Source organism: Melitaea cinxia, chromosome 5 (assembly GCF_905220565.1).
Source record: "Melitaea cinxia chromosome 5, ilMelCinx1.1, whole genome shotgun sequence".
In the NCBI taxonomy this organism is placed as follows: Eukaryota; Metazoa; Arthropoda; class Insecta; order Lepidoptera; family Nymphalidae; genus Melitaea; species Melitaea cinxia.
The window spans coordinates 3,307,031-3,334,015 of NC_059398.1; the positions used below are offsets into that span (position 1 = coordinate 3,307,031).

At 30.9% G+C, this 26,985-nt stretch overlaps 4 protein-coding genes across 4 annotated transcripts in view; 1 reads left to right on the forward strand and 3 right to left on the reverse strand.

The window, feature by feature from the left end:
* Positions 1-2,152: 2,152 nt before the first annotated feature.
* On the reverse strand, positions 2,153-4,659 carry LOC123653407 (peroxisomal membrane protein 2). Its single transcript, XM_045589399.1, has 4 exons — positions 4,250-4,659; positions 4,045-4,137; positions 3,454-3,739; positions 2,153-2,254 (listed from the first exon to the last, which is right to left on the reverse strand). Exons 1-4 carry the CDS (start codon positions 4,336-4,338, stop codon positions 2,165-2,167), a joined length of 558 nt encoding a protein of 185 aa, XP_045445355.1. The 5' UTR covers positions 4,339-4,659; the 3' UTR covers positions 2,153-2,164.
* Positions 4,660-5,347: 688 nt separating this feature from the next.
* On the reverse strand, positions 5,348-8,316 carry LOC123653719. Its single transcript, XM_045589707.1, has 5 exons — positions 8,160-8,316; positions 7,858-7,989; positions 7,469-7,638; positions 6,957-7,047; positions 5,348-6,849 (listed from the first exon to the last, which is right to left on the reverse strand). The coding sequence occupies exons 1-5, from the start codon at positions 8,230-8,232 to the stop codon at positions 5,756-5,758; spliced, it is 1,560 nt and encodes a 519-aa protein (XP_045445663.1). The 5' UTR covers positions 8,233-8,316; the 3' UTR covers positions 5,348-5,755.
* Positions 8,317-8,586: 270 nt separating this feature from the next.
* Positions 8,587-11,095, forward strand: LOC123653408 (thioredoxin domain-containing protein 17-like). Its single transcript, XM_045589400.1, has 3 exons — positions 8,587-8,890; positions 10,275-10,356; positions 10,802-11,095. The coding sequence occupies exons 1-3, from the start codon at positions 8,746-8,748 to the stop codon at positions 10,953-10,955; spliced, it is 381 nt and encodes a 126-aa protein (XP_045445356.1). The 5' UTR covers positions 8,587-8,745; the 3' UTR covers positions 10,956-11,095.
* A 2,057-nt stretch (positions 11,096-13,152) lies between these two features.
* LOC123653410 (SEC14-like protein 2) overlaps positions 13,153-26,985 on the reverse strand; it is a 56,173-nt gene continuing 42,340 nt past the window's right edge. Inside the window, exons 3-10 of the mRNA XM_045589402.1 lie at positions 25,023-25,066; positions 23,746-23,866; positions 20,052-20,203; positions 16,417-16,555; positions 15,977-16,176; positions 15,153-15,298; positions 14,091-14,239; positions 13,153-13,838 (exon numbers count right to left, since the gene is read on the reverse strand). Coding sequence (XP_045445358.1) covers positions 13,705-13,838; positions 14,091-14,239; positions 15,153-15,298; positions 15,977-16,176; positions 16,417-16,555; positions 20,052-20,203; positions 23,746-23,866; positions 25,023-25,066 — 1,085 coding nt within the window. The 3' untranslated portion in view covers positions 13,153-13,704. The remainder of the gene's footprint in view (positions 13,839-14,090; positions 14,240-15,152; positions 15,299-15,976; positions 16,177-16,416; positions 16,556-20,051; positions 20,204-23,745; positions 23,867-25,022; positions 25,067-26,985) is intronic.

Genomic DNA, 26,985 nt, shown 5'->3' on the forward strand with positions numbered 1-26,985 from the left:
TGAGCATGTGTCGTTGCTATTCAAAGGTAAGCTTCCATTTTGTTTTATTTTAGCAGCTGTATTTAGTATTACTTTTTTCAATGTTTTGTTTATGTATAATTTTCCTTGTACTTAACAAAATTAACTTTTATCATATGCCTAGTCCTCTTGCTTTACTATAAAAAGTAGGTAAAAATAAATATTTTAGTGGCATCTAATTTCATTACCATATATTTGCATATTAAACTGAATGCATCAAATAAACGGTAAATGTGCTAATACGTTAACATATTGTTTACTAACAAAATAACAGTGCCCGAAAACGCCCAATACCATATCGTCGGCCCACACCTTCAACACCGTCGAGTCGCAGCTACATCAGCAGCAAGTCTTCTCAAAAGAGTTGGTCACGATCCCCTCACCTAGAACGAGAATAAATTAAAAAAGATCAATATGGCAGCTAACATTAATAATAATTTTTCGTAAATTAAAAACAAGTTATTTTATAGAAAATTTACAATTGTCTATTTTTTTTTACGCTAGTTTGAATTTTAGTGGCAATTGTAAATTTATTTATAATAGCCACTATAGCCACCATATATATAAAAATTACTGTTGCTACTTTTGGGATATGCCACTTCTATTTTGAGAGAAACAAATTTAAAACATAAATATGCTCGTAATTAATTGTTCTAGACTGCAAAATTTTGGTTACCGTTATTAAGAACTGATATTGTAGCTGCTGTAAATTGTATTCTATTATTTTATTGAATGTTGCAGTTAAGTCGATATTATGTAATGAAAACATTTGATTTCGTTTCTGCGTTTTGCGATAAAATTTTCTAGTCTATGAAATAGTCAAAAAAGTTGGTAACCAGTACCTGTTAAATATTCTTACAAATTAAAAATCATTAATCTAAGTAGTTAAATTTCATAATCTCCTATCGCTAGTCATTTTTTATCAATATTAGTTCGTAATATAATTTTTTGTAAATAATTATTTATTTCTATTTATAAAAGCGATTTTGCTTATAAATTGTAATCGATGGTGTGAAAGTAATAAATCTAGTCCTTGTTTAGTATAAGATTATTTATTTCTTTTTTGTTATTATTTAAATTGGAAGTTTTTATGAACAAAAAATCAATAATTTATTCTAGTCTCTTATTGAGGATAATTATATAAAAATTAGAATAATGTGCAATATATTTAATGAAATTATATTTACAATATTTATTATGGTTTCCAGTCACTATTTAATTTCCTGAAAAAGAAATACTCATCGAAAGAATTGTAATTTTTAATTTATTTTGTTTATTTCGGATGAAAGTTATGTTTTATACTTTTGTTTTGTTTAAATGAAAATAATGACCTTGTTATATTAGAAATTGTTTTTATCTTTGCTTTGTAATAATCTTATATAAAAACAATTTTTGGTGTAATAGTGTAATCGTAGATGTAGGCTAACTTATTTTATTGTAATTAAGATACTTCAAGTTATAAAGCAATAAATGGAACGGGACGATATTAGGATAATACTCAAGAACAATCAATAATTGTAATTTTATTATCATCAATAACTAAAAAAAAAGGGCAAAGATTTATTTATTAATGCTACTAAACAGTCGATTTGACCTCGGCCAATATTAAATTTTAATATACAAACAAGTACCTATATCGAATTTTCATAGGTTTTTGCTGTTGTCAAATAAAACAATAAATATTAAAATGGTTTTTTATTCTATTACTTTTTCTTGTAACAACAAAAACGGAATGTAAAAGCACAACCCACAAAACCATTAATTTCTTATTGATAAAACGTGCCTTTTTTTAATTTAAAATTATAAACATAGGTATAATTATGAATTTACTTCCCCTTAAGCATACAATGTTAATTATTATATATAAATGGATTCAACTTCAAAATATTTATTTTCTTAAGGATAAATTTTACAGTGACAACAGTTTTTTTGTTTTTTTTTTTTTCGATTAACATTATAGATTTGCAAAAAATACATACATTTCATAATATCCTAATATCACGATAGAAAAAAAGTGTAAAAAAGAACAATTTATAAATGTATGACAAATATAACAGCAGAGATAAAAATACTATAAAACCTCGATTATATAATTTGCTTATCATCCATCACCATGTTGATTAAAAATATATCTAAAAAAATATATTTATTCTTTCTTTGAACTCTGTTGTCGTCTCTTAGACGCTATAAACATCGCCCATCCGAAACCCACGAGATTCATGAACAAGACTCTCAGCTGAAACAAGAAAAGGGAAACGGGATAAAATACTTATTCTAATGTACTTAAATGTTTAACATAGAGTTACTAGCATATATTGTTATCTTATCTCATTATTCTTTTTTAATAGCTTACTAAAAATAATAATTATTACTGTCTGTTCCCTTAGTAAAAATTTAAAAATAAAAACTACACACTAGCCATTTCAACACAATAGGTTATTAAAAAATAATTTCTATTCTGTTATATTATTATGATATATTTTACGTTTTGGTGTAATACCAAAGATATAAAATTCCTCGTCATAAAAAAAAATTGCAATTTAACGTGTTTGATCTCTAGTCACAAACAAAAAAAAAATGTATGTTAAACAAATGTGTTGAATGTCATAATTAACGTCATGCCTTAGATAACAGTTATTAAATGTTTGCAATGAAATACATGTAAATAACTTTTAAAATATCACACTTTTTATACTAACACTTGATGGGCCTTTTTTTATTGGCACAAATGTCAGAGACCAAAACTGTCCATTCAAAATTAGGGTTCGATTTCTACCCCAGTATGTACTAAATATGCCTATATGCATTATAAATATTAAAACAAATATGAATATACCAGTTGGTTGTTCGACCTAAAACAAGCATTACATCGTCTACCTTAACAATAGACAACCTTATGTGTATATATATATATATATATATATATATATTTATATCACTAGGTCAACAAACAAGCGTACGGCTCACCTGATGGTAAGATTACCGTAGCTTATAGACGCCTGCAACACCAGAAGCATCGCAAGCGCATTGTCGACCCAATCCCCAATCCCCCAAGAGCTCTGGTCACCTTACTCACCAACAGGAACACAATACTGCTTGAAAACAATATTATTTAGCTGTAATCTTCTGTAAGGTCGAGGTACTACCCTAGCCGGGCTGCTCCATATTTTGAGCAGGAAATTCCTGCTGTGCCCTACCTCAGTTGTTAAGTAAGTATGTTAAATATATTTCTGATATTTTAAAGTCAGAACATAATATTTTAATATGACCTCGAATTGTTATTAAGTATAAGTAATAAGTAGCAATATGATTGAGGAAACAAATCAATAGTTGTTTACAAACTGGGGTTTCACAGTACGTAAAATTACAAAATGTACAGATTAGAGAATAAGAACTCATTTGAAGAAATATTTCTGAAAAATCAAAAGAACTTACCATGGGTGGTATAAATGCTATGTTAATAACTTGGAACAGAGTCAGCCATTTCCAATTGGCTTCTAACACAGTGAAGTACAGAGCATTTACTTGCTTTAATGCCGCTTTATGATTTTTGCCTTCGAATCTAGCCAGTGTGTACAATGAAAATGCTTGCATAAGTGGAGTAAAAATAAGTCTCTCAAACAATAGTTTCTTGGCTAATGGAAACGCTGAAGTTTCTTGAGGAAATATTCTTTCTATGAACTCATAGAAGTAGTGAGGGACTGTTCCACCGAATATTAACCTGAAGATTAAAATATTTATAATAAGTTGACATATTAGTTACTAACTTAATACCAAAATAAACTGTGCAGTCTTTAAAATATACATCCAATTCAATGAACACAATGACATTAAGGTATTACATTGAAATACAATTATGGTACCTTGTGTTTAATTACTTATTAATATGTTTTACCCTATTCTACTTTTTCCAAAGCGTATATGAGCATGTAAGATTATTGATAGTAAGATTCAAAATTTTAATTTTATATTTATGAAAAAAGAAACATTATTAAAATTATTTAGTTTAATAATGTACTATCTTACCCGTACAAACCGAATGCTAAGACGGGGTCAAGTCTTATTTTTTCACCAGACACCATTTGTGATGCGATGCTTCCAGCAGAGCCGACAACGCAACTTTAAAAATTCAGGAGTAGACTACTTTAATAAATGAACTTTGAACTTTCACTGAAGCAAAATGTCTTGTACATTTAAATGAAAATTTATAAATTTAACTTTTGAAATTTACCTTGTTATCGCCTTAGTTTTAATTGGGTGTATATACAAATTCTGTAAATACGATGCTACAAGGTTAATAATTGGTTTCGATAAAGACATTGTTTCAAGTAATTAATAACTTTTCTTGTTAGAATATATCACAGTTAGTATTTCTTATAAAAAATAAGACATATGTCTTTTCGTTTAATGGGCTCTTAAAGTTACTCAAAGTTCAAATCGATAACGTTATCACTTATCAGCTACTGGCAGAAAATTATTTGTCAAAAAAATAATTCGAATTAAAACACTGGAATGTAAAGATAACACTATGACATACTATTCATTATTACAATATACAATCGCTACGTCTACAGACAACACTACATTTGTTTTTGTTTAATATTATTTTGTCAGTTTTAATTTTAATATATTATTTATAGCACTACATAAAGAACATAGAATAATAGAATAAATCTAATTTCATACTAATTAAGATTGTATATGGCAGCTTTAATTTCTAAAAATTGTTACCGATTAAAAAAAAATATATTTACCGCGTTTTTGAAACATATTTTCCTCAATCCGTATTCAGTTTTCAGTATAATATTTAACTACTCCTTTTAAGTACATAATATAATTACTGCTAAATAGAACAGATGGAAATATTTGTTTGTTTGATAACTTTAATCTCATGTTCGACTAGACCGATTTTAAAAATTATTTTTGGTATAGGTACATACAATATTGAAAAATGTTTTAAGATATTAATTATTACGCTGCAATGCAATTCTAGCAACGCACTACTAATTATAAATCTTAATTCATTGAATAAGGTTTTTAAATTTTTTCGTTACCATTAAATACCCCCCTGGCTCCCACAATTCTTAGCGAGAGTCGAAAGTAAGAGCGGCAATGCGCTTATAATAAAATTCTCCTAAGTCCCAAAGTAGTACTTGCCTATAGTCGACTGGAACCGCAGTCTTCAAAACCGTACACTTATTTGCGACCATAGCGGTATAAAAATAATTTTCTTTTTAATAATATTGAATTAAAATGAATCTATTATTGCTTCAATCAAAATCAAGAATTCGTTTTACATATAATTAGAAATGAAATTAAAAGAGAATCGTTACTTCTTAATTTATTTATTCATAAAAACTTATTATGTACAAAATTTTTCTAACATTATATTACAACAAATGCAAGCAAAAATCGTCTTAACTACGATGCAATCAAGAAAATAATATTCCTTTCAGATTAATAAGCTAGCCAGTAGCATAATATTTGGTTTAAAAAAGTAAAATAACATTTATCAATATATTAGTAAAATTGTTTCCATATACATACATCATTGAGGTGAGAATAGATTTATTATATCATAGACATACATCCAAATTTTCTTTGTTTTTAAAGTTAATTATTAAAATACATTATGTCAAAAATGTAGCGTAGTACTGTATGTTAATGTAATGTTAAATATATAATAAATTATTGTTTATAAGCACACTCCAGTATTTATGAAGTGTGCTATTAATTTTTAGCTTCCATTAAACAGCTTGTCCAATTGCCTTTGTAAGTTATGTGATGTCAGAGCAGGTGTGTCTGGAGGTTCCACACTATGGTGTTTTACTAATGGTGTGGTAAGAAAATTCATGTTCTCTTTCATTTGCATATACATACTTAAAGCTTTGTTAGTATCCCTCTTCGGAGTTTGCATTCCATCCGATACATTTGGCATTGACTTATGAAATACTTTTTTTCTCAGACATAAGTTCTTCTTAGGTATTTTGTATGACGGTGATTTTATCTTTATAACTGAAGGTCTATTTAACTCTGGGCTGTTTACCGGGCTAGGTTCACTCTTACGCTCAGTTTTTATTTGGACCATTGTTATATCCTTTTCACTTTCTGAAACTTTTCGCATTTTCTTTTCATTTATCAATTTTCTCACAGATTGTAATGACTTTATTTGTGATTCTTTGATGCTATTCAACGTTTTGATACCATTTTCAAGCATTTTGATATTCTTTTCTGTTTGCTTTTCCACTTCTAATAAATCATCAAGTTCTGTACTAACTTTATCGGAGGTGTTGACTGTTGCTTTGTTTAACATATCACAAAGAGATACTATTACACTTTCTTCTCTCTTGCATTCGTTGCTCATAGAGATTTTTTCAAAACATGTGACTGTTTCATTACAAACACCAGAATTATCAGACTCTGCAGTATAATTGAAAAATTCTTGAACACTTCTGTATTCTTTGAAAGGTGTTGAAACTGGTGGGGAGACTTCTGCTATATTTTCCAAAGTGGATTCTTCTGTTATAGCTTTTGTTTTCTCTTCTTCTTCATTTATTTCTTTCTCTCTTTCCAGGAAACTAGCGTCACTGTTAGATTTAAATGATATATTTGAAATGGGAGTCTCAGGTTTGAGAGTAACAAGTTTTTTGTGATTATAAGGCTTTGGTACAGCTATCTTCTTGTTTATGTTGGCAATGTTAGAAATGTTCTCCTTGTTTTTTTGATTGTTGGCATGTTGCAGCATAGTGTAACGATTTGTATTAGTTTTATTTAATGTTATAGGTGTTTGTGGTATATTACATATTCCACTGATTCTTACGTTGGTTTTACCTATAAAATACAAATTATATTACATAAATTAAAATTATATTTCATGTTATACAATAAAATAAAAAATGTTAAGTAAAAAAAAAAAAAAAAAATTGAAGGCTATTTACTTTGAATATGAAGTGATTTCTTGGCTCTTGGTTCAGGTTTTGGAAATTTAGGTGTCTCAGATGTCAACATTGTGGCTCTGGTGCTCGGTGGCTGAAAAAAACAAAACAAAGCTGAGAATTTTATACTGCAAACTATATGATTTATGATGAAATTTTAACTACAATTCAGCTAAAGTTACACTATAAACGACTCAATAAGAAATGTGGGTACTCGTCTACATTGTTTTTCTTTTTTTATTACTAATTTTATGCTTTATGTTTATGCATCTTAATATAATATTTTTTTTAGCTAAAGCCCTTTTCTTAAGCAACAGTTCTAGCAAAAAAAAAAAATACAATTTTTGCAACAACAACATTGGATAAAAACTCTTCTATCTTATAATAATATTATTAAAAATTTAATAATGTACAACAGCTGCACGCTATTTTAACAATCACATTTATATTCATTTTATACTTTTTGACAAATTAATTCCTTCTAGATTTTAAAAAATGATAAAAAAAATCTTTACTTTAGCTTTGGGCTGAAAATTAAGGACTTTTCTAACAGAATTGTATTTCATTTGTCCATCCGCTGTGTGACTTTTGCTTTTGTTTTCCACTTTTACAGAGGAATTCCAATTTCTTTTCTTCATGGAAGCAGTAGGTTGTGCAAATTTTCTAGGTGATTGTACCCTTAATGCTGAAAAAACAAATAAAAAATGAAACTTAATATAATTAAATTTATTTATTAACTATTATTGTTGCGTACAAAGAACTTATACAATATATAACATAATAGTGTTTAAATTCAAACAAGAACCTTGTCAAAGCACTGCAAATTTTATCACACAATTACTCTTACAATATCAGTATAAATGTTATTAGTCAAGAAAGACTAAATGAAAATTTATAATCTTACACAATATATCAGCCCTCATTTCAGCAATAGTCATTGGTTTAATGACTTTCTCAGCAGTCCTCGACTGAACCATTGTGGACCGTGGTTGCTTTTTAGAAGTTAGAGTTTGCACTGCCTCCTCAGATAGTATACCTTGTAAAATCAAACACAATTATTTAGTATTTATATCATTATTACAATATATAACGTAGTTATGTTATGTTTGAAATATATACACGTATTACTTACATACTTTATGGAATATACATAAGAAGAGTAATTGAAGAACTATTGATCACGATTTAAAACGTATCTTTACTCACCACAAATTCCAGGTAACAGTTCTGCCATCGTCTTTGGCTGATTAATCGGCTTATTTTTCACTTCGGAATCCATTTTTTGCTATTTATAGCTATCTAAACGGAATAAAGAGTAAATCACATTGATTACAAACAAAACTTTTCAAATTAAACATTTGAAGCAACTGTCATTATGACCCAATAATGACCGTTGAGTTTTACCTTGTACGTTGTACCTACGCTGTTTTACAACTGTATAACATTATCTATTTTATTGAGTAGGAAAGTAGGAAGGGAACTGATTTTTATATTTAAATACTTTGAGTTTGATAGAAATTATTAACATATTCAACTTATATTTACTGTACAATCTTTATTTTAACAAAGTTTCCCGGTTTCCCCTTACTTAAGTTACTAATCTGTGATGCTGCTATCAATCGGTCGTTGACGTTTTGACGTTGACGATTCATACAAATTGACAATTTGACAGTGACTTGCACTCGGTGAAGTTATCAAACTTTTATAGTAGTGATAACAGGATTTAGTTGAAAATTGTGTTTTCTGTTAATACGTTCTATTTTGTCATTTTTAGTTTTTCTCTTTTTACAAAATGGTTACTCAAATAAATATAAAAGGATTCGAAGATTTTGTAAAATACACAGATACTATTGACAGGAATGGTCCGCCTGTAGTATTTTACTTTAGCGGTTCGAAATTACCCGATGGTAATAGTTGGTGCCCTGATTGTGTCGAAGGTAAGTTTTTAATTTAATGAATAGGACAATATTTATAATTCTTCTAGCAATTGAGAGAGGTACAGATCATTTATTTTGTTTTTTATTTTTGAACTTACGAATGTTCCCTGTTGTGTGGCTACGGCAGTAAAGAATATAGCCACCCCATCTCTTCCCGTGGGTGTCATAAGAGGCGACTTAGGGATAACGCAGTTCCACTAACACCTGAAAGCCGACCGATGGCGGGATAACCATCCAACTGCTGGCTTTGAAATACACAGGCCGAAGCCGGGCAGCAGCGTCTTCCGCGTGACAAAACCAGCCCTGCGGTCACCAACCCCGCCTGCCCAGCGTGGTGACTATGGGCAAAACACATGAGTTCATGTTATTTTTGGTGTAAAACTTGTGGAAGCCTATGTCCAGCAGTGGACTGTAATAGGCTGAAATGATGATGATGATGATGATGATAATGGTGATAATGATGATGATGAATGTTCCTAACCCAAAATTTGTTGAATAAAACTCTTTATTGGAAAACTATTTGTGAATGTTTATATAAACTTTTTTGTCAGCAAATTCTTGACATTAGATAAAAAATGCATAAAATGCCAAGAAACAAGGTAACATTTCACACATTAAATAACTATGAGGAGTTTGTTCAATTCGTTGAAAATATAAAAACGAAGAAAAGAAATATTTATTTCCTATTTAGTGGCAGTAAAAAAGAAAATGGGAGGAGTTGGTGTATTTACTGTCAATTAGGTATTTCATTTGTGGAGAAAGTGTCAGCTTTATTACTATATGTTGACATGTAACTGTTGTAACTAAATGTGATTGTTATTTTGTATTAGATGTGCCGACCTTACTGAAGATCTCAGATAAATAATACTGCTTTGAAGCAGTTTTGTGTTCCTGTGGTGAGTAAGGTGACCAGAGCTCCTGGGGGTATTTAGGAATGGTGTTGCAGGCATCTATAGGCTCCAACATTAAACAACTCAAATAACATTATTAAAATTGAACCTGTGTAAACTCTTAATATAAGTGTGTTTACACAAACTAATACCATTCCATTATTTATATCTGTAAATGTAAATAATTGTAGTTTTTGTAAATATTAGTCATAGCAGGTTTTTTTATATAAATAGGAAGTAATCTTATCTTGCTGTTCTCATATATCCTGATAATTCAAACAGTTTGAAAAATTATTTATGTCAGTAAAGATTATTCTCTTTAATTCAACCAATATAACTACTATGTAGAAGCGTCTGGAATGAAAATTTTAGAAAACTGCATAGGTAATTTGTAGAAAATTTTGAGATTATTTCTACTTCACACATTTACCTGTTAACAAGACAAGGCATCTGTTACAACAGCTAATTAATAATATCATTGCTTATTATTCCAGCTGAACCAATCGTCAAGGCCTATTTAAGTGAACTCAACAAGAATATCATATTTGTATATGTGGATGTTGGTGAAAGAGAATAGTGAGTATATTAATAGTTAGTAATTGTAGAATTTCAAGTGTTCTTGTATATATTATGGTCTGTAAATTCATTATGTTCATCAAATGATGAACATAATGAATTTACAGCGCATGGCTATTTATTTTTATAACAGCCTCTTTGCATTGACATTTGAGTATAATGTTTTTGGATGTTTAGTCTTGTAACAAGGTATTATATACATAATTGGAAATATTTTCGTTACTTATGGAGGTAGGTTAGAGAACAAAACATTTTGCTCAACCACTTTGAGGTAGGGTGCAGTAGGGAAGCAAGCTGAATAGCAAGCTGATGCAGGAAGTATCTCTATACTAAGTACCTTATAGTAAATCATAGTAGTATTTTGTTCCTGTAGTGGTACAATATTATATTTTGCATTTGAAACTTAATTTAATGAAATAAAATTTATAAGAAAATAAAATTTCAGCTGGAAAGACAGAGCCTGCCCATTCAGGACTGATAGCCGTTCGAAGTTGATGGTAATACCTACATTGATTAAATGGGGCAGTGTACAAAGATTAGAAGGCTCGCAGTGTGGACAGCGAGACTTATTGCAAATGTTATTTGAAGATGACGAGTGAACTTTATTTGCTTTATTACCCATGAAAACAGTATATGCATATTTAATATGTTTGTGAAGCGTCATATATTCTGATGTAAATATGAAAACATTAATATGTAAATGTAAGAATATATTATTTAATAAAGATATTTCATAAAATATTGATTTTACTTTAATTCAAAATAAATATACAGTGTTATATTATATAGACTGTGTGGCTATGGATAAAATATAGCCACCCCCTCTCTTCTCGTGGGTGTCGTAAGAGAGGACTAAGGGATAACACAGTTCCACTAGCACCTTGGGACTTAAGAAGCCGACGGATGGCAGGACAACCATCTAATTCTGGCTTTGAAATACACAGGCCGAAGACCGGCAGCAGCGTCTTCGGTGCGACAAAGCCAGCCCTGCGGTCACCAACCCGCCTGCCCAGCGTGGTGATAATGGGCAACACACATGAGTTCTCGTCATTTTTGGCGTGAACTTGTTAAGGCCTATGTCCAGCAGTGGACTGCGACGGGCAGAAATGATGATGATGATGATATAGATACCACAAATACAGTAAATTCGTGAGTTATACATCATTTGAGTAAACTGTTTATAGTTCCCAACAAATTTTTATTTCCATTTAAAGGTAAAAATAAATTTGTTGGCTAAATTGCAAATGAGGACATGACACTGATCATGTTTCTAAAGTTTTGTCAATGATTGATAAATAAGTAGTGCTCGCATAGCGCTCGACACGCATAAAAGCGTACCTGCATATGCGCTGGCAAACAAAAATCCGAAAAAGTTTTTTCATTATAAAAACAATTATATTATTTACGTTTAGTTTGTTACGTTATATTATTACGTTTTAGTTTGGTGTATCACAATTATATTCTCACATATCAGTTTGCTATGTCCACTTGAAATATGTTTGTTACAAAAAGGTAAAATATTTTTATTTCAGCATAATATATGAGTATTAATGAAAAAATAAAAACACATTATATAGGATATAATCATTTGTAATAAATTTCAGTAGAAACCTTAACAGCAAATAAAAAACTAAGATTATATTTATAATTTCAATAACAGTAACATTTCATACTCAATCAAATACTTCCAAGCTTTAACATATTTTAAAAAAGGTCCTATATAACGAAGAATTGTAAAAAAAAAAAAGAAAAAAAATTGAACATCAGAAACACTTCAGTCTATTTAATGCTTCTTCTCCATCTGCACCCCAGCGCAATAATTATGAGTTAAAGTGATAAGGATAATATTTGATTGAACTTGTTTTTAAAAGTCGTATTTTTTTTTTCAATTCATGGTCTGCTTAGTGTTATTATTATTTGAAATAAGAGCTTTAAACAAAGTTAAAAAATTATAGGTATATTAGTATTTTATTCATTACAATAGGTACACATAATAATTTGAAACACATATATAATAATAATATAATTTTCCGATTTTCATAATATATTTTTTATATTATAAAATTGTACTAAATAAGTCATGTTCAACTAATCTCTCTTAATGACCCAAATATTCATAGTCTATGTACACATAATAGTTTATTTAGTACCAGTATTTTCTACTTGGAAACGAGTCGGATTTGAGGAGTAATAATAGGTAGGAAACGTTATGTTTCCGGGTTAAACAAAAAGTAAAAAAAAAAAGAAATAAAAAATTATTATAAAATTGCAGTTTATCTTTATGCCAACTAAATTAAATTTCAAAAAACCATACCCTCCTAACTATCACAGAATACAAGTCAATCTTATTATACTAAAAATAAAGTAGCAAAATATTGAGCAAATACTAACTATTCACGCTAAGCTGCAAACTATAGTTACAGTCGACCGAAATTTGGTACTTTGGATTAAAAATAGCAAATTTCGTACATAATAATTTGCAGTGTGCCTGTGATATTTAAATTTATTTTGTATGCATATAAACAACTTCCGTAATAAAATGAATGAATTGGATTTATACATCTTTAAAGGCTTAAAAAGTAACACATTTTTGAAGTAAAACTTCTTTGCACGAAAAGTATGAACGGGCGAGGCGAACGGAAGTTGAGAGAGATATATAAGTTTGTGAAGATAGAAAGAAAGAGTTACGTTTCGTATAGGTATTACTGTAGGGGCAACTAAAGAAGTTTTACTTCAGTTGTGTGGTCTAAAGTGAATCGTTTTTTTTTTTTTCATAATAGGTAACTAAAAAAAATATTAGTTGACTATGTTTAATCTTTGTAAAGATAAAGATTGACATTGATGAATTCCTACTAAAATACGGTTGTATTGAAGTTTGCGTAGTCAAGCATAATTTTTTTTTTTAATAATATTCAAACAATCATACCCAATAAAGGCCATTATTTTGTACGTGGTGTACTTAACTACATATTTAAATTTAAGCGCAAGTCAGACTCGCGCATCGAGGGAATCGTATACATAATATTTGCGATATACATACAGCTAAAACTTCATCATTTTATCAACATACAAAAATTGAAGGGACCTTTTTGCTCTACCCAACGGTGGATTTGTTTTTTAATTCCTTCCAGGTCCTTTTTTACCATTATATTATGGAAGGCTAAAAACTTTGTGATGTTTTAACAATTTACATCGCTTAGAACAAAAGAATAGCAAAAAATATTTATTCTACCCAGTAAATAGTTGTACTACTCATCAATACATTTTTTAAAATCTATATACTATAACTGTCATTATCATAGACAATAAAATATATTTTTAAATTTTTTTTGTCCTTGTTCTATTGCTTTAAGCCTCATCAGTTTTAATTTCTTCGGGACTGTCGTTTATATTAAGATCTCTTGTAGGTATCGTTATCAATATATCATAGTAGATCTTTTTGTTTCGTAGGAATGAACTTTTGTTGTCGAATACCACAGAATCTGTAAAAAAATTATAATATTAAATATTAGTTATTATAGTTTTTCTGTTTACTCAAAGCTGAACTCAGTATCAAAGGAATGTGATACTGTATTGATACATTCTCTGAAGTTTGACATAAATAGCCTCTTATTTTTATTATAAAAACAAATAAAATAATGAAGATTTCTTATGAACTTAAAAAAACGCTCTATAATAAGTGCGTGGTAAAGTATTAGGTACGTATAAAGTATATAATTCTAGAATATTCTTACAGGTCGCGGGTCCACTGACTGGCAACACTCCTACATCGACAGGGCCCTCCGACACTTTCCTCGGTCCATGCACAATACTCTCGTTACCGTCCTCATCTTTCTTCAATATCGAGAATTTTATGTCGTGACTGTCTACACCAAACTCCCACCTATAATACAAAACTTATTAAATTGACAAATATTAATTAAATGCTAAAATTTTGCTATCTACTGGTTATGGATTCACAAAATATTCTTTGATTTAACTATGCTATTATGTACTAAGATGACGCGTTGTCACAAAGGTCATAGCTCTAGTTTGTGGCTGTTGCGATTGCGGTTGCGGGTTCGATCCCCGCACATGACAAACATTTGTATTGGCCATACAGATGTTTGTCGTAGTCTGGGTGTTTATGCAGGTCTTATGGGTCTCCCCACCATGCTTCGAAGAGCACGTTAAGCCGGCGGTCCCGGTAGTTACCGGTCCGGTGTACACGTGATAGCGATCGTTATTCATTGTAGGTAATATATCCGCCAACTTGCAGGTTGGAGCAACGTGGTGGATTAAGCTCTGATCCTTCTCCTACATGGGGAAAGAGACTTATGCCCAGCAGTGGGATAGTACAGGCTGAAGCGTGATGTACTAAGAAAAAGTTATACAGGCGGATACAAATGAGATGCAATAAACTAAACATATATAAATACACATGAAAATACTAAGTACATACCATTTCTAAGCTATATAAGTACAAAACCAAATGGGAACATTTTAGACCCATGACAGGTTTTTTGGCATTATTTTATGACCTAAGATTTGATGAGACAAGATAAGATTTGTATTATATACTTATTATATATCAGACTAACACGTATATAAGATTTTAATAAATGGATCAGATATCACTAGATTTACAGCGTATTTCTATAGGCAAGAAAGATCAGTTTTACAAATGTAATAACATTTGTAAAACTAATCTTTCTTGTGGTGAAAGAATAATTAAAATTCATTAACCGATTTCGTATTTGTATAAAATAGCCAGCATGAAAAATATAATAATTCTCTATGGTTAGGATAAACCTTACTTTAAAACGCTGTCATCTTCCGAACACAATAAATCAACAATGTGTTTCTCTCCTGTTTTAACAGTTACTTTGGTATATTCCTTTGTACTTTCGGCTGCTACATTCCGCGCATAATATTTTTTGGGCACTTTTCCGCCTGGTTTTACCTGGAATTAAAAAATATCATTAGCTTAGTACATACAACTATTATTATATTTTATCCAAGTTATTTTAGTTAAATTTTATAAACAGAATACGTAATTAACTGATGATACAAGTTTTAGTCGATGGTCGTGGGTCTTTTAAATCTCCTAACACTTATTAGGAGGTAAGTATCGTAAGAAAATTATAGTGTACGCCCGAAGAAAATCAATAAAGTATCTAAAAATTATTTTTCTACCAAACGAGTTTCACCTAGTAATTGAGTATTTACAAAAAATAAAAAGCGAGAATACATTTTAGTCTATTGACAGATATCTAAGATAAAAAAAATAATAGATTGTCAGATAAAAAAATTACAACTGCACTTGATATCCTCTATATTTATCTATAGTCTATGATTGTCTCTACTTAGATTCGCGGGATTCGCGGATATATTTCGTACTATCAGTAATAATAGCTATCAGGTATCTAAGACAACAACTGGAACCGACAGCTTAACTCTCCGAGGTACGATAGGGAGACCGATAAGGATAGACACGCAAATCGGAAACAAATATTTGCGTAAATAAAAATATCCATCCCGGACACAATCGTAAGTGTTTAGGGGGCACATACGGCACACGCATACACTGGACCGGTATCCTTGACTCATAATTGTCTAACAAAATATACACCATACTCACAAGAGTACTACACCTCGGGTCACCGTTTTCATCCACCATGGTGCCTCCGAAGTGTACCGGCAGCTGATCTTTATCAATCACTGTTAAAATTTGCTCCTGCCATTTCTTAGCGTCGCTTCCGAAAATACGAATCTTCGATATTGTGTATTCGTGCATGAACTTCTTGACAACGGAAAATGCTAGTGAGAAGACTTTTGGAGCTGAAATTAAATTATTAATTTAAAACATTTCTATATTGGTTTTAGAAATATGTATAGTATTATATTTACAGTCTTATTTATTGTTAATATTTATTTAATAATTAATAGAATCCAAGAGGAAGAGATTTTAGAATATTTAGTTGATAGGTAGGTATACCATTCAGTAAAAATATTCTATTTTATTTATATCTATTTTATTTTTATCCATGCTCCTAAAAGTTACGTTTATTAAAAACTCACCGTTAACGATGAAACAAATTTTTAATATTTCGGGATAGTTTGCCTCATATATCTGCAATAATGTAAATACCAATTCAGCTGCGGGTTTCCAAGCGTACTGACGTATGTTGAACCCCTCCAGATCGAAGATTACAGTCATCTGAAACATATGACAAACAATTCTTTAGAAAGTGTACTTAGTATTATCATAGTCTACTTGTTTCTGTAATAAGTGAGTACATATGCGGCTAAATTCTGCTCAGAAGAAAATAGAAAAAAAATCTTTTCTAGAAACTTTGAGACTTAACGTTTATTATTTACTTCAATAGATAACTTCTGGTAAAACGATGGTAGCTGCAAAACAACGAACCACATTACTTCAAATGAATTTTGCTATATATAAGACCTATTTAGACTGATTTTTTGCCTCAGCTTCATCGCAATCTGCTGCCGGGCTGCCGAGAACTAAGGGCCAAATTTTCGGCGCCTACTCACGAGTTTTGCTCGTAGTCACCATGTTGGGCAGGTTTGTGCCCATCTTCGGCTGTGTATTTGAAAGTCAAAAGTTGGATGGTTATCCCGCCATCGGTCAGCTTCACAAGTTTCAAGATGGTAATGAAACTTTGTTATCCCTCAGTAGCCTCTTACTACACCAACGGGAAGAGAAGGTACGGCTATATTCTAGGCTGCCATAGCCACGCAGGAGATTAAATTAAATACAATTAACGCTTAACAAAAAGTAAATAAGATAAATTAGGTAAAATCAGGTGTTGTCATGATCATATTTTTTGGTTTTACTAAGTCATTTTATCTTTTGATTTAATAAGCTATAATTGAATTCAAACGTCAAGACGTCGTGTCGACATTCCTGCTGTTGAGGAAGTGACATTTTAAAATTCAAATATATATTATTATCTATACAAATTAAAAAAAATCGAGTGTCTGTTTGTAATATTAACATTTTTTACAGTTTTGTCTGTCTACTTTACCTTATTACCGCTTGATAAAATATTTTTAATATGACAATTAAACTTGGTTAATAAAATCAATTAATCAATCAGTTAATGAATCAATCAAACATGTCACAGTCTAGAAACAACTTATTATACATAACTTATAAAAACATCTATTAAAATATTACCCTGCAACCAAAACGAATTTCGTGCGAAATTAGCTTTGGTTGCAGGAACGCAGAATGTCTCTTTAGGTACTAGTTCGCAGACAATGGAAAAACAATCTCGAGAGCAGATAAGGCGAATCAACACGACTTTTTATGATTTTATACAGTAATACTTGATCTCGTTCAACACGTCGATCAGCAGCCGTCATCATTGTAACAAAATTGTTCAGGTTAAAACTTGTTGATTTAAGGGCTCTGACAAAACGATTATGAATACGTTCTATTCTAGAGATGTGATTCTTATACTGAGGATTTTACACAGAAGAAGAATATTCTAAAGTAGATCTAACTAAAACATTATAAAATAATATAAAATATTGGTATAATTATAGGTATGTAATATTTTACATCTCAATAGTAATAATAGGTAACAATAGTCATGATATGATAAAATCGTTAAAGCTTAAAAAGTTATTTTTTTCACATTAAGATTTGTTGTTACTAAAAATATTATTTAGTAGATAATTTTGGTATATATATATATATATATGACGTATTATTTTTGTAACAATTTAAAAATCTTAAAAGTCAGTGTTGACTTAGGTGCCTGCATTCTGCATCTGCATTTTTATTCACGTGTGACTTAGGTGCCGATGTTAGGCACCTAAGTCTCCAAAGACAACACTGCAATAAAGTTTTTGTAAGTCTGCATTTTTATTCACGTGTGACTTAGGTGACTTAGGTGCCGATGTTAGGCACCTAAGTCTCCAAAGACAACACTGCAATAAAGTTTTTGTAAGTCTGCATTTTTATTCACGTGTGACTTAGGTGACTTAGGTGCCGATGTTAGGCACCTAAGTCTCCAAAGACAATACTGCAATAAAGTTTTTGTAAGTCTGCATTTTTATTCACGTGTGACTTAGGTGACTTAGGTGCCGATGTTAGGCACCTAAGTCTCCAAAGACAATACTGCAATAAAGTTTTTGTAAGTCTGCATTTTTATTCACGTGTAGGAAATTTAATAATTTAACATTCAGTGTTAATTAGAGAACCAATTCAATTCGTCGATGTTTACTTGTGTAGACATATTAAAATTCTTATTTTTAAAGCTTCGTAAATGATCTTTGACAACTGCATTGGCTTTAAAAACGAAAGGTTGTTACAATATTTTTTGTTGCCTAATTTGACTCACAGTTTCTTTGGGATAGCATTAAAATTGTACACTACAGAATATTGTACCTCGTTTTAAAAAAAAAGGTTTGTTAAAGTTACCTGTCGTTGTCGTTGTCGTTGTGTGTCGTTGTCCTAGGCTGTGTGGTTACGGCAGCAAAGAATATAGCCAACCCCTCTCTACCCGTGGGTGTCGTAAGAGGCGACTAAGGGATAATACAGTTCCACTATCACCTTGGAACTTAAAAATCCGACCTATATAGCGGGATAACCACCTAACATCTGGCTTTGAAATACACAGATCGAAGACGGGCAGCAGCTTCTTTGGTACGACAAAACCAGCCCGGCGGTCACTAACCCGCCTGCCCAGTGAGGTGAGTATGGGCAAAACACATGAGTTCACGCCATTTTTGGCGCCAAACTTATGGAGGTCTATGTCCAGCAGTGAACTGCGACTGATATGTAAAGTTGTCTATTAACCTCTCACACGAATGAGAATTCGACGAACGAGCAACGAACGAGAACCCGGACGAGAATATTTAAAGATAAATGATATTGACCATTTAGACCACTAAGTTAGAAACAAGCGTTAAGTCCGCGTGACGGTAAACGAATACCTTAATAGATGTTTGCAAAACAGGAACATTGCCAGCGCATTGTCGGCCCTATTCCCGACGCTCCCTAGGAGGTCTGGACACCTTACTCACTATAGGAACACAACACTTCTTGGGAGCAGTATTATTTGGCTGTGATCTTTTGTAAGGTTGATATTCTTACCCAGTCCAGCTACTCCTAAATTTTGAGCAAGATATTTCCTGCTGTCTCCTACCTCAATAACGACTTAATAAAAGTATTATAGGATCCTATAGTCACGATGTCATAACAATTGCCATTGTTGCAAGTAGTGGGGTGATTAGGAATCACACGTTAATTAGCAAAGGAACAAAAATTGTAACAAAAAATTAAACGTTTCTAAAGAAATAAACAATAAAATACTTCAGCAAAATAAGGTATATTTATGGCTACATATCAACATCTGTATGGCCGATACCAGTGGTTCTTAACCTTTTAGTGATGAGAGACCATTTGTCAAACTTTATGTTTGGCAACGGATCACTACCTATTTTTTAAGGTAAAATCTGGAGTTATTCTAAGTACCACTAGTTAAATCTCACTGACCCATACAAACATTTATCATGAGCGTGGATTGAACACATGTTACCTACTGCATGTACATATAGCAAAAGCATTTTTCTACATGAAAACCGTAATACAATATCCAAGGGGTTAAGTTACATTTTAACATTTTAACAGGAGATTAGTTTATCCAATATTGGGACTTTAACATGTTCTATAATGTTCTTACCTTTGAAGCATTTGGTCCGTGAGTGATCGTCTGCTTCCGTGCGATAGCGAGGTAGTTTTCTAAGTGACGTATAATCATACGTATAAGATCTGATCGCGAAACAGAATGCAGCAACCCCCATATATCCAGACCGATGAACGGGACTATTATCACTAAAACAAAATCAAGTTTTTAATATAAAAGTACAATAAATAAGAAATAAATTTCTACACAATACACGCACGGTCGTCTGTTCCTAAAGTAAGCAACTTATTGCTTGTGTTATAGGTAACAGCCTACTGGTATAGCTACATATATATTTTCGATAAACATACATATAAATAATACATATATAAATAAATAAATATATTACATCCAGACTCGGGGTGGGAATCAAATCCACAACCCCCGGAGCAGAAAGCAAACGACTTACAATACAATGCAAATTTACATTGCGTACAATTTTATTCTTCTTTTTATGAAATAAAATAAAGAGGTTCTCAATTCGACCGCATTATTTGTATGTTATCTCATAACTTTTTACTGGGTACCATCTTGTACATCATTATGATGATTTTTTTAAAAATCTAAAGCATGTATTTATCCCATTACGTAGTCCCATTTAACTTTGTTTAAGATCTGACAAGCGTTTTTTGTGCTATCTCTATTACTGCGTATTTAATTGGCAATTTTTAGACCTAACACGTTGTATTACTTGTGATTGTAAATTGAAGTTGGTTTTTTTCGTTTCCAAGCAAACACAATACTTGTTCTCTTCTTCTTCAGGTTAAAATGGCTTTCAATAGTGCCAAATAAGAACAGCTGATTTCGCCAATGTCACGTAGAATGAAGAATACACGAATACTTATTAAATGTGTATTTAATATAGATAAAATTACAAAATGAATAAATAATACTAATCTCGCCTTTGAAAAACATAAACCATGTTTTAACATGTTTTAAGTGTACAAACGACTAAAATAATTTGTAACAATGTGATTGGTATTCCAATAAAAAATAAAATGAGACAAAAACAAAAAGCAATAAAAAAATCATGAAAATTCAGATTGAGACCAGTATTTATAGAAAAATAAACAGAAATAATATAATATACAAAAACTTCTAAAGAATTTCATAAAAGTTTGTTATCCAAATGCACTTTATAATTAATTAAAAGTAAAAAACAAGCTTTTATTTGAATGCACTAAAACGAAAAAGATAAATTTTAACACAAAAACTTTTACTATGTATACATCTATACAAATAAATATAATTGGAGTGTCTGTTCGTAATATTAAAATAACCGCATTTTACTAAATTCATATGAATGTCTACACGGTACATACACCAATATAACATTTTTTACAATTTTTGTCTGTCTGTCTGTCTGTCTGTTTGTTCCAGCTAATTTCTGAAACGGCAGTGTCTAGCACTGGCAGATAGCTGATGTAATAAGGAGTAACTTAGGTTACTTTTATTTTAGAAATTTGTTTATTTTATATCTCTGTATACTGAGCAATGGCTTTTTGTTAAATTCCACGCGGACGAAGTCGCGGGCACAGCTAGTGATTTATATGATATAAAACTTATCGCGAGATTTCAGTAGGTAGATATTCGTATTTCGGTATTTCCTTAGTTTGAAAATTTTAATAGTTAAAATAAATCCCATCAAGTTATTTAATTTACTTTTTTATCTAGACAAGTAATCTCGCGACAAGCTTTTATATCATACAAATTACTGTCCTGGCGAACTACGAAAAAAAAAATTAGGCACAATTTTTTTGTGAATATAATAATTATTTATATCGAAATACAATAGCCTATCTTTCAAGTTGGATCAAACTACACACGGTGTGCAAATTTGATTAAAATCGGTTACGTCGTTTAGCGAGTCCATCCCGGACAAACAACGTGGCGCGTTGTTATTATTATTATTATTAAACGCATTATTGTTGCAAGGTTGTTTCCCGGTTAATTTAGAAAAATCTAGTTCTCCGATAAGAAGACCTTCTAATGATTTTACCCTACTTAAGGCCATAACGTCTTCGGTGCGATAAAGCCAGCCCTGCGGTCACCAACCCACCTGCCCAGTGTGGTGACTATGGGCAAAACACATGAGTTCACGCCATTTTTGGCACTAACTTATGGAGGACTATGTCCAGCAGTGGACTGCGACAAGCTGAAATGATGAAATCATGAAGGCCATATAAGTAAAATAACTACATAACATAATTAGCCTAAATTACCAAATCATTGATCCAATCATTGATCATATCTCTGAATTCCGTCAAAAACTTAAGTGGCTCCCTATTCGCTTTCGCAGGAATACGCATATTCTTAACTTACTTTACTCTATTCTATTTAACCCTGTTGCACCTGCTTATCTAAAGCAACGATTTAAATTTCTTAGTGATATCCATGAACGCAGTCTTCGTTCTGAGAATACCTTACTTCTTGAAATTCCCCCTCACTCCTCTTCCTTTTATTCTAAATCTTTCACTGTTCAAGCTTCTCGACTTTGGAATTCTTTACCCTTCTTCTTCTGTGTACAATCGCTTTCTATTTTTAAAAAGGCTGTCAAGAAGCATTATCTTGATATTCAACGTGAATAAAATTATATATATATATATACATATGTATGTATGTTTGTATGTATGTGTTTGTGTATGTATATGTTTATGTATATATGTATGTATATGTGTATGTATGTATGTATGTATGTACGTATGTATGTATTTACGTATATGTTTATGTATGTATGTAAATAAGTAAATATATTCAAACGTTTATGTCTCAATTTGTACACCTACACTGACACAATACCATCTCCTCTGCCCCTAGGTTGCCTGGAAGAGATCGCTTTTTAGCGATAAGGCCGCCCTTTGTGCCTGATGATACTCTGTTTAAGTTCATAATATGTATTATTTCTGTTTTGGTGTACAATAAAGTGTATTGTTATGTTATGTTATGTCATTTCAGTAGATAAGGATTTTGATTTTGATAGGTACCAATATTGCCATCATTCGATTTCACCCGTATTTGAATTAAATTATTTAAACAAAAACTGTTATTGTGGCTGAACTAAAATATTAAGTCCACCATAGTGGATTTAGACTGACGTCACTTAATCGAATTATTCTTAGCAAGCCCTTTCATTTGATACCCATATTGTAGGAGTGTATTAAAAATATCTAGTTCGCCATCTTGGATATGCCGCCATATTAGATTTAGAATGACGTCACAAAGTTAACCATGAATTCTCATCTAAATCGAACTTGTATACAAAATTTCAGGTCAATTGGTTGAAGATATCTGGTTCAAAATTGAGTTGCAAGATTTTACCCGAACAAACATACATACATTGCAAGTTAAATAAAAGTTTCTAAAAAGACAGACTAGCAGCGTTTATTTTTTTTTTTTGTAAATAAATATTATAGCAAACATTACGAAGGTCTACTTATATTTGGGGTGCTCATCATCGTAATATTTTTTGCGTAGTAACTATATATATTTTTAACTAACAAAGTATCATCCATGTAACACATTTATTTATTAAACGGAATTACACATAAAAATATATAACTCGAGACCATAAAAGCCTCTTTTTAAGTAGGTTCAAGATAATTTTAACCTTCTATAACGATAAATATTTACAAAATTTAATCAAACCGTTAGTTTTATTATAAATATTACGGTTACAGTCAAATAGACTCACCTGGTGACCCTTCTTTGTCAAAACCAGTACTGCCGCTTGGAAAGTGAGTTTCCAAAACTTCCGGTGCCTGCCATGATGCAAGTGTTGTATCGACTCCCCATTTTTCGCGCCACTTCATTGACTGGAAAAACAAAAATTGTTGATAGGCGACATTGAGACAAAATAATTTTGAATATAAAAAAGTAGGTATATCGGTACGTACGCTTAATATAAATAATTATAGTTATGTACATATTTTTAGATATATATTTGTAGTAGGTATGTAAAAATATTTTAAAGAATATTTATATTGATATATTGATTATCTATTCTATTCGGTTAACTCTAATATAAAACCGTTAAAAATATCTAAAGTAGAACCAGCTCAGCTCCGAGCAAGCTCGATTCAAGTCCCAAATGGCTTATATAATAATTTTAAGCTTTTTATCCTTGTAGATCCTAAAAAGAAGAGACCTGATTACAATTTATTCATTCTCTATACAAGCACCTCGTCTTATTGGTTTCTAATAAAACTGCTAGGAAATAGTAGAAATCAGTAAAGAAAATTATAAACAATGTTTCGAGGCTGTATACTTGTTAAACTTGATAACTTCAATAATGGTAAGAAATAATGGTATTTATTGCAGAATTACGTGACTCTTGATATCAGTCTTGTGCATTACTACAACTACTTTATATCTAAAAAAAATGAATGACTGTTGATATTTACATAATTCGTTGTTTAAATTTAAAAAAAAATTGGCACTTACATAAAAATTTTTTAGTACAAGTTGCATTTTTATATCACGTTTCACACATCGTAAAAACGGTAAGTATTTTTATCGGCAGACTGTAGTCCAGTTATCGACATTTAAAATACGCTACAGTATGAATGAAATTTAAAAAAAAAAAGGAAAAAAAGGAATTTTAAATCCTTTTTATGTTGAAATAAAAGTACTTAATTATCTATAATATAAAAATGAATCGCAAAATGTGTTGCTAAGCGCAAAACTCGAGAACGGGTGGACCGATTTCGCTAATTCTTTTTTTAAAATATTCCTTGAAGTACGAGGATGGTTCTTACGGAGAGAAAAATTCTAAAAAAAAAAAATAATTTTAAACTTCCTGAAAAAGTCTAAAAACAACACGTTTCTATACTCCCATACAAAAGATTTGTGATAATACTTAAAAATCAATTTGAACTTTAATACCATACGATAAAGTTTGTGTTAGGCGATACGAAGTTCACCGGGTCAGCTAGTTTCTTATAAATATGATAAAAGAAAGTATAAACTTACATCTCTGAGCATTTTTTCTGCAGCTTCCGGGTTCCATTGTCTTGCTGAAAAAAAAAAAACATAACAACGTTTAAAATAAAAATATTGTCACTAAGTGAAGATGATTCAATAATAATAACATCCATGAGAAAATTATTTTACTGACCATGAGTATAATGATGTGATCACCTAATGATAGGTTCTGTTTAGATACACAGCATAATAGCATAACAACGGATTTAAGATTATAAAAAAAAATCCCGCTTAACGTTATTATCGTATTTGTTTCAAAAAATTGTTTATCACATAGACTTTGTGGAGCCAGAAAGAAGTTTTTAAATAAATATGTAGCTTTGCAACTGACGGAAGAACAAAAGAATTTTATAAATGTGTTGTTTGTATGATTTTCTAAAAAAAAAGCGATTGAAGCCGCGGGCGGAAGCTTGTCTACGTCCTTTACATTCGAAATAAATAAACATTTATGAATATCATATCAAAAATTGACCGTTGCAGCGGGGATCAAACCCGCGTCTCCGACTGACCGTGTCGGCGCTCTAGTCAATTAAGCTATGGAACAATGTACCCGTTAGATCGAAATTTTTGATATGATGATTTTATTTTTGGTTTAAGCGAACCGTGGCGCCGTCTATAGTGAGTTCTTTACAGGAACCCGTAACTATTCGAAGTTTCATATTACAATGAAAATCTTTGACAGGAGACGACAAAACGTTATTTTAAATATGTACGATTATATTTTTGTGTTACCCATACATTAGGAATTCTAAACATTGATGAATATCAGATTCCGTCCGAGACGCAGGTTCGATCCTCGCTGGACCGGTCAATTTTTGATATGATATTCATAAATGTTTAGAATTCCTAATGTGTGGGTAACACAAAAATAAAATCGTTTATAATAAGATATCCTCATAACCTTTTATGTGACAAATAGTTTATGTCATTATTAATATGATATATCTGTGTATTTATATTAATTTTTATATTAAATTTAATAGGCTATCATATTATTAATGCGAGTGATTAATATGCGTTACGAGTTAATAATAAAAAAAAAACACGAAATAGGTATTTATGCTCATAAAACAGCGCCGGTAAATGCTTGAATGCATTTCAATGCCAATGTTGAATTTACTTAACCTCATTTACTCGAACGCATGTTTTTATTGACATACAGTACTCGTTAGATCTGATTTTTTGTACACTTATATAAAACTGGTTTTCGTCCGCGACTTCATCCGCGTGGCATTTTAATTTTTTATGTTAATTATTTTACAAATAAAACACTTCACACTTCTTATCTAGTTTTTAAATAAAAATTTCGTAGTATTTCCTTCAATGATAAACAACTTTCATAGAAACTTTAATCTTCTACTTCAACTCCTTCAACAGACAGAGTTACTATATGTACTATACTATAGTTATTAGTCTGAATTATGTGCGTATGTGTAAAAGAAAAACATTACGTAAAAAAATATAATAGGTATATACCTACAAATACATATACATGGCTCGCAGTTAAACAATTCTAGATCGCGTAAAAAGTTATAACTACTTGTACCTTGTATGTTATTCTAAATTTCGAGATTTATAGATAGATAGATTTAGATTCGATTCAAGCTGCGTACAAAATTCAAGTACAATCGATTCAATATTCATTGTATGCAAGAGTAATAATATCATACATTTATAAGCCTTCACAAACTTTTTTTATAATATATCGCTAATACTGGTTCACATAAAAATTGAACACATAACTAATTTCAATTCTCAAATTCAATTCATATTCAATGCTACATTGAATGAACTTGAACAATGAACAATAAACAATCAAACTAGGTATGATTAATACCTGAAGTTGCGCAGCGCGATTTTACTTTTGTCATTTCAGACCCTGGAATGTCGGGATGAAAAAAATACTTATGTAATTTCTTGGATCTCCAGCTATCCGTGTATTCATTTAAAT

What these genes read in the sequence shown, in the direction of transcription:
- LOC123653719 (XM_045589707.1), bottom strand. Translation starts at nt 8,232, where the DNA reads ATGGATTCCGAAGTGAAAAATAAGCCGATTAATCAGCCAAAGACGATG. An exon ending in ATTTTCAGCCCAAAGCTAAA is followed by an intron (nt 7,048 to 7,468) that starts GTAAAGATTTTT and finishes TGTTTTTTTCAG; the next exon opens with CCACCGAGCACCAGAGCCAC. An exon ending in GAAATCACTTCATATTCAAA is followed by an intron (nt 6,850 to 6,956) that starts GTAAATAGCCTT and finishes TGTATTTTATAG; the next exon opens with GTAAAACCAACGTAAGAATC.
- LOC123653408 (XM_045589400.1), top strand. Translation starts at nt 8,746, where the DNA reads ATGGTTACTCAAATAAATATAAAAGGATTCGAAGATTTTGTAAAATAC. An exon ending in GTGCCCTGATTGTGTCGAAG is followed by an intron (nt 8,891 to 10,274) that starts GTAAGTTTTTAA and finishes TTATTATTCCAG; the next exon opens with CTGAACCAATCGTCAAGGCC. An exon ending in GATGTTGGTGAAAGAGAATA is followed by an intron (nt 10,357 to 10,801) that starts GTGAGTATATTA and finishes ATAAAATTTCAG; the next exon opens with CTGGAAAGACAGAGCCTGCC.
- LOC123653407 (XM_045589399.1), bottom strand. Translation starts at nt 4,338, where the DNA reads ATGTCTTTATCGAAACCAATTATTAACCTTGTAGCATCGTATTTACAG. An exon ending in AAAACTAAGGCGATAACAAG is followed by an intron (nt 4,138 to 4,249) that starts GTAAATTTCAAA and finishes GAATTTTTAAAG; the next exon opens with TTGCGTTGTCGGCTCTGCTG. An exon ending in TAGCATTTATACCACCCATG is followed by an intron (nt 2,255 to 3,453) that starts GTAAGTTCTTTT and finishes TTCTTGTTTCAG; the next exon opens with CTGAGAGTCTTGTTCATGAA.